Here is a 7,683-nt window from a genome sequence, read left to right as displayed (position 1 = left end):
GTATCACTACCTTAAACCAGATGCAAGATTCTTTATTTGCACTATCATTCAAACAGTACTTACTTGCTAATTTATCACACTTTGAAGATCAGAAAAATGAAAGGAAACAATTTTTTATTTTAATGTGCGTAAACAGAAAAAAAAAAAACAAAAAAACCCCCAAACCCCAAACTTTGATCAAGTTATAAGCATCTGGACATTGGAATGAGAAAGCAAGAACACTCTTGGCTTTTATGTTTCTGCTCCTGGGTTCTGACACTGTGAAGGAGAAAACTGAGAAAGATGCATCAAGGATGGCTGATACTGGGATGCAGCAGCTGTCTGAGGGAAAGAACTGAGGTCACAAGGAAAAGCTAAAAGGTTCAGCGGACTTAATCAAGTCATAGGTGGATCTATGTTGGTATGTCACCATCAAAAGTTATTGTAGAACATGAGAGTATGATAATTCCACGGTGGAAGTTTATCTGTTCATTTCCAGATAGAAAAACATTATGAAACTTTGCCAAAGCAAACTGTAAGTGCAAACAGACTTTTAAATTACATTAACATACTAGAAGAACATCTGGTACAAACACTGTCAACTTTCCATGCATTCTTTGGGAAGTATTTGTGGTGTTTCAGCTGCACTGGGCTTTTTTTAACAAAAAAAAAAACCAAAAAAAAAAAACCAAAACCAAAAAAAAACCCTATTTTTAATGGACTACGCTCATAATTCATAAATGCTCAAAGAATGTTCTCACAAAATAACACTGAATAAGCCCTCAAGAGACATTTCTCACCCCAAACACTGCTTTGCAGTGCATCTTCATGTTTAATTCCCTGATGTATGACTGTGCTGTTAGCTTTTCTGATGATGGTAGGCAAACTACCCATTACTGCTTAGCCTTGACAAATCCTCTAATCCACTGGTAAAACAGAATTAAAACATGAAATAAAATAGTAATCTGATAAACAACAGTGAGAAGTAAAACCATGAAGTACCTTCAGTAAAATTTGTAAAATTCCAAGCTACAACTATGAATGACCAACACAAATTGGGCTGGTGTCCAATGAGGAACAAAGATCTGGATGGTGAAAGGCAAACCCCGTATCATCACATACTCCCAGACTGAATAGCCTAGGTAGTCTATATTACTACTATTAGGAAGACATGATCAGAGTATTTGTTATACATTGCTGAGATAAGACTTAACAATAATTCTGACGTATCTTACATTCCAGTTACTGACACAGACATTAAGATTGGCAGAGGTGGACCAATAAAATTACATTAAATTATCTCAGGGTTTTTTTTTAATTATAAGAAGTCATATTGTGTCTTACAACAGTTTCTACTTCTTGCAAGTAGAAACACTGAACTTATTTTTAAAGAATGTTAATCCCAAAAGAGAAAGAATGTTTGATTTTTCTACAAATACAATGAAAATCTTAATTTCACTCTGCCACTGTTGTTTGGTGTCTATCAGACTGAGATCATGGTAAATTTCAAATTTCTATTATTTCTCCTCATAGCACTGTTGCCAGGACCCTAAAAGGTCCCTACAGAATTAAAGTGACATTTGCTGAGCCTGAAGTATGAATTCCATAGTTTGCATGAACTACCTACACCTTTCTGCTGCCAGCTCCACTTCCACATGCCAGTGCACATTAATCCCAACTTGCAATACCCTGAATATTACAGTCCATGGCCCATTCTGAACTGAGCAAAACCATGATGATTCCCCAGTGTCCACAAAACTTCACACTGGACTGAAAAGACAACAATTTAATTTTTCAATTCTTGTCAGGCAAATGACAAACAAAATTTACAGATGCAGAAAATAAGGGTAATAACTAGTTACTGTTTTAAGATCATTAAGCTTCTGTTTCTCAAACACAAAACTGATCAACACTTCATCATCATAAAATTATTACAATTTCAAGCAATTTTTGGTCCATTCTTCCATGATACTTTACTGCCTCCTTTTCATACTTTTAAATAGCATGCAATATCCTGTTCAGATTGTTATTAATTTCAAAAAAACAGTTCTGCAACCTTGCTGTACTTTTAAATGGTTAAGCAGTACCAGAAAGCTCAAAAAGTAATTTAACCTGTTTTCTTTACACATTTTATTTTGCACATTCAGATGGGAGAGAAGGAGACTTTGTAACTGTACTCATTTCAGTAAACTGACATAAGAATTCTCACAAAGTAACAAAGATACCCTACCTTGATGGACTGACTGTAAGGTCCAATGTTAGCAGGTGCCCAGTGGGAAATGCTCTGTACATGCATGACCAGTTTTTCATCACGTAACACATCATCTGCTGCAATGTCATATTTATGTGCAAGACAGTCAATGCAAAATAGCACTCCATCAGGTAACAGGGTTTCCACACATACTCTGAAAACACAAGACAATTTCTTACTTCGAACAGAGTTTGCTTGTACTAACTTTCAGCATTTATTTTCCATGGTTTTTTTTTGTTTGGATTCTATGTAATGAAATTTTGTCAGGAACATAAAGCAAAAGCTGCGGTATTGCAATAACCTGCTAGCATTAATATTGTTATCCTCTTTCCAAATAATGGTCACCTTCAGACTTCCAGCAAGATAATTTCCATTACCAGTGAGAAGTTAGCACCATAGTCAATGGCTCGTTTCCATTTGATCATTTTTAGGATGTGTATTACTTTATTAAAACAATACGATTTCTTTTATTAAAAAAAAAAACAACAAACAACAACACAACAAAAACCAACAACTCTTGACCACACAGCTCTGGAAATGACAAACAGGTTACACTAAGCAGCCTTTAGATTGAGTGTACCATTGTCATATTCTTATCTCCACACATTTTTCACTAAATATCCTTCCACTGATTGGATTGTAGGTTCAGGCTTCTAAAAAGCAGCAGCTTATTGTTCCTTTACACCCTCCTCACACCTTATCATGCAATATCGAGAATATTTTTCTGTTATACTTCAGGTTGCATGACAGACACACACTTGATGACAGGACTGGAAACCTACTTAAGCATTCATTTTAAGTATTCATTTTTCTTTGCTTCAAGGTACACTGAGTGCCTGGATGGACAGACAGTCTGTTGCACGTGGCCAGTGAAAAAGAAGGGGGTGGGGCGAGGGAAACCAACATTTCAAAGCTTGAAAAATAATTATATTTCCAGTTCATGCATAAAAAAGCTATTTAGCTCCCAGCAGGAATCCAACAAAAAATTTACTTGTTCTCTTTACATATCATATAACATAACCTTCAAAAATTCTTCTCATCTTGCTTACTTCTTCCAAGAAAACTATTTTGCTCCCCTCCTCCCATATGCAAATACAGTATTTTTTCCTCATTACCACCATCATAAGCATGGATGAATGGATTTTTCTGCTTGGACTGGTAAATTTTCAAGACAATTTTGCAAATTTAGTGCAGATCCACACCCTTTGAGTCAGCGCTTCCAGCATATTGCTTGTGAGAACTCCCACAACTAGGTCTCTGTGCATAATGCAATGATGCAGCCATGCAAACAGCTGTATAATTTTTCTTCCTGACAGAATGCAACATAAATCTGTTTGTTCCATAAAAATAATAATAAAAAGCTATTTTCCTGCAACTTCCTAATCTTTCTACCTGCTATTTTAGTGATGGAAGACTATGTGGCTGGCTAGGTAAATGTGGAGGCTTAAAACATGCAGCACCATGAGAAATGAAGAAAGCTAAATTGGGAGAAGTTGACTCATATGGACAACTTACGATACACAGGAGTGGAAATTAACTTTGTGTAGTTTACAGCTGGGACTAGATCCCTCCTCTGAAGGCACACACAATTCACACTTCATCCCTCTGTGATTTCATAGTCCTGGACTACAATCAACATCTTGAAGAAGACTCTTCCTGCTCTTTTAGGTTCTTCTGACACCCAGACTGTGTAGTAGAATGTGATTCTATGATGATGACTATCTTTACAATACCTTTTAACTATTTGCCATGCTGTATTTAAAATTCATATACCTACACTACACTTCATATTCTGTAATAGGAGTATAAAAAAATAGGAGTATAAAATATAGTATTCTATACTAGAAAATTGCTAAACAGTTGGTTTTAAAAATATGAACAAGACATGAGGTTTGACCTCACAGTTGACCCTGCTTTGAGCAGGGGACTGGACTAGATGATCTCCAGAGGTCCCTTTCAACCTGTATTAACCTATGGTCCAAGTTGAATTTTTCAAACTATAGCAGCTCTGCAAACTGAGCATATTATCTCAGATGCTTAGGGACATAAATTCCTATAATAAGAAATAAGCCTTTTTGACAAAGGCAATAAAGAAATTACAAACAGAAATTAGTTATAGCTTACAACTTTTTAAAAAAAAAAAAAACACAAAAATTTCACAGGCTAGATGTTTGTTACCCAATTTCCAATGGAAAAAAAAAACAAAACCACACCACCACACCTAAACAACACAGGAATCACACACTGCATATGCAGACTATCAAGCTGTTTCATTATGTCAGAGGTTGACTTGGATGCAACACTGAAGATTCTATACAGCAGATCTTAAAAGACTATGATTTGGGGACCTATGAATGTGCTCTGGTTTCAGCTGAGATAATTGTCTTCTTAGTAGCTGGTGCAGTGCTGTGTTTTGGCTTCAGTCCGAGAACAGCACTGGTAATACACCAATGTTTTAATTGTTGCTAAGTAGCACCTACCCTGGTCATGGTCTTCTGAGTCTTTCATGCTCTGCCAGTGGGGTGGGGCACAAGAAGCTGAGAGGCAGCAGAGACAGGACAGCTGATCAAAACTAGCCAAAGGGCTATTCCATACCACAGCATGTCATCCTCATTATATAAACTGGACGGAGTTATCCAGAAGGGACTGATCACCGCTTGGGTCAGGCTGGGTATCAGTGAGCAGTTGTATTGTGCATCACTGTTTCCCCTTTTGGTTTTATATCTCTCTATTCACTATTTCCCTTATTATTAGCAGTAGTAATACTAGCATTATATTGTACTTAAGTTATCAAACTGTTCTTATTTCAACCCCCTGGTTTTATAATCTTGATTCTCCTCCCCATCCTGCATAGGGAGGGGGAAAGGAGAGGGGTGAATGAGCAGCTGCATGGTTCCTACTTATCATCTGGGTTTAAACCACGACAGAATAAAAGTGTTAGCATCAGTAAAATAATTCCTTTTCATACTTGCATTCTTACTGAATATACAAGTGTAGCTAAGCTACCCACTAAAATCATAATCTGATGGAAACACAAGAGATTAAGAACAACCACACTGGATCAAGCCAAAGATCCATCCAGTCCAGTATTCATCTTCAGTCACAGGTAAGTGCAGATAAGCAGGGGAAGAAACGGAGCAGAGTAAGCATATACTGGTAGTCTTGAAATAACTCCCAGTGTCTCATTATGCAAATCTCAGGCAACTCAGCTAATTAATCTTTTGTATTTAACAAAATTAACAGAACAAGGTGAATAAGGTTTGTCACAAGGACCTAGAAGGACCTCATCACTTTTAGGAAGACTTAATAATCGTTGGTAGCTAGGTTCCAGTAATGCTTTTGACACTGTCTCCCATAACAGCCTCATACAGAAGCTGTTGATGTATGGGCTGGATGAGCAGACAGTGAGGTGGACTGAAAACTGGCTGAATGGCCAGGCCCAGAAGGTGCATATTAGCTGCAAAAAGTCTTACAGGTGGCCAGTAACTAGGCATGTACCACAAGAATCTATAGTGGGCCCAATTCTGTTCACCATCATCATTAATAATCCTGACAATGAGGCAGAGTATACCCTTGCCAAGTTTGCGGATGACATAAAACTGGAAGGAATGGCAGAGTTTTCTGTTGCCATCCACATGGATCTTGACAGGCTGGAGAAAGCAGCACACAAGTTCAACAAGGAACTTATGAAGTTCAACTCCTTCTCCTTGAAAGGCACAAACCCATGGCCCAGTATATTCTCTGGGCACATTGTCTTGAAAGCAGCTTTGCAGAGAAGGATCTGGAGGCTCCTGATGGAAACAAGCTGAACATGAGTCAGCAAAGTGCCCTTGTAGCAAAGAGGGACGATGATATCTTGGGCTGCATTCAGAGTAGTGTTGCCAGCAGGCAAAGGGAGGCAAACTAACAGCAACAAATAAAATCCCACCAACAGAAATGATTTTTCAGTTCAATCAAGTCAGAATAATCGAGACTTGCAGAAGATGTATTATTCTTCTGTAAATCCATATATGGGATGCATTTATAAAACTTATGGTATATATTAAGGCAAGAATTTCCATCCCTAGTGTTTTTGACTTGAGCAGCCCTGATGTGATTACTCCAAAAAGGCAGCAAAAGTCTACTTCTAAGTCTGTGAGGCACCAACACTTGGACAAAAGCTTCATAAACATGGTAAAAAGAATTCAATATATTACAGTATATCATAAATATACTATAGCAGTAGTCTAATCCTACCTTGCTGGTGGACACAAATCAAATTCTGTCACATAAACTGAATTTATAACATTGAAATCTTTCATGCTCTTCATATACAGATGTACCAAAATAATATCCTTTGGTTTCAATCCCTCTGAAGTCATATTAGCTGCAGGATAAAAATAAACAGCTGTTAAAGACAGAATATTTTAAATGTGTGTAGAAAGACAGCATAGGCATTCTGGTTTTGTACAGCAAAACCAGCTGGCAATAACCTATCAGTTGCCTAAACCTGACTGAAGGCTTTACAAGATAATACCTTTCCCCACATAATACCCATTTTTTTCATTGCATTCTCTGTCACGTTCATTTTCCAAATATAAGCAGAATACAAGTAAATTTTGTCCACCCTGTGCAGTGGCAAATTCTTGCCCCAAGAAAAAATATCACGCATTAATGCATGTAGATATGCTACAGCCCAAACTCCTTGTATCCGTAACTTTCACTACCTTGTATTTTTTTTATTTTCAGTTTATGACAGCTAGTAATCTAGAAAGACCTTTGAATCACAAAAAGTACAGAACTGGAAAGGACAATAAGAGGTCTTTTAGAGCATCACCCTTTTCAAAGAGAAGATCAAACATTTATATGCTATTCCAGAGGGATGCTTGTCTAAGCTGTTTTTAAAACCCCTCACTGCAATAATCTCTGCATAAACAAAGAGTTACAAATGGCAAGGCAGAAAATAGGAAGCAGAGGTGGCCACAGGAGAAATGAAGGAAAGATAAGAGGAGAGCAAAGTTCAATCACAGTTGAAAAAAAAAGATACTGGGAAGTCAAGATCATCTGGAGGTGTATGCACAGAAAATGATTAGCAGGGTGTATTACTCTTACATAGCAAATACCATAACAAGATATGTGATCAAATCTGCAGTGTGGCTCTTTTGCAACTGATGAGCAATTGAAACTAAATGAAAAAAAATCTTCTCTGAATATAGAACATATATTAACAACAGTTTCATGTGACCTAACTTAAATGAGCTACGTTAATCTACATAATGTTATTCTATACAGTAGCTTTCCAATGGAGAAGTGTAAGACTATAAAGACAATCTCTTTTGGCTATTGCCTTATTGATAAACAAATACTTCTCGTGTAAAACTTTTCTGCGGTTTTAAAAACAGTTCAGGAGTTGGCACACTTCTAAAAAAGGTTAATTTAGTCACACCAATACTGAGATTTGCTCTGAATGTCTC

At 37.0% G+C, this 7,683-nt stretch overlaps 1 protein-coding gene across 2 annotated transcripts in view; it reads right to left on the bottom strand.

The window, feature by feature from the left end:
- The window catches only part of DPH6 (diphthamine biosynthesis 6), a 213,238-nt gene that overhangs the window by 108,612 nt on the left and 96,943 nt on the right, over positions 1-7,683 (bottom strand). For both annotated transcript variants that reach the window (XM_062619375.1, XM_062619374.1), the window contains exons 11-12: positions 6,467-6,596; positions 2,210-2,384 (exon numbers count right to left, since the gene is read on the bottom strand). In XM_062619375.1, the coding sequence (XP_062475359.1) occupies positions 2,210-2,384; positions 6,467-6,596 (305 nt within the window). The remainder of the gene's footprint in view (positions 1-2,209; positions 2,385-6,466; positions 6,597-7,683) is intronic.

The sequence above is a fragment of the Pezoporus occidentalis genome, unplaced genomic scaffold (assembly GCF_034315485.1).
Source record: "Pezoporus occidentalis ecotype Australia unplaced genomic scaffold, CSIRO_AGI_Poc_V1 ctg21, whole genome shotgun sequence".
NCBI classification, from domain to species: domain Eukaryota; kingdom Metazoa; phylum Chordata; class Aves; order Psittaciformes; family Psittacidae; genus Pezoporus; species Pezoporus occidentalis.
This window is presented reverse-complemented; position numbering and strand designations above follow the sequence as displayed.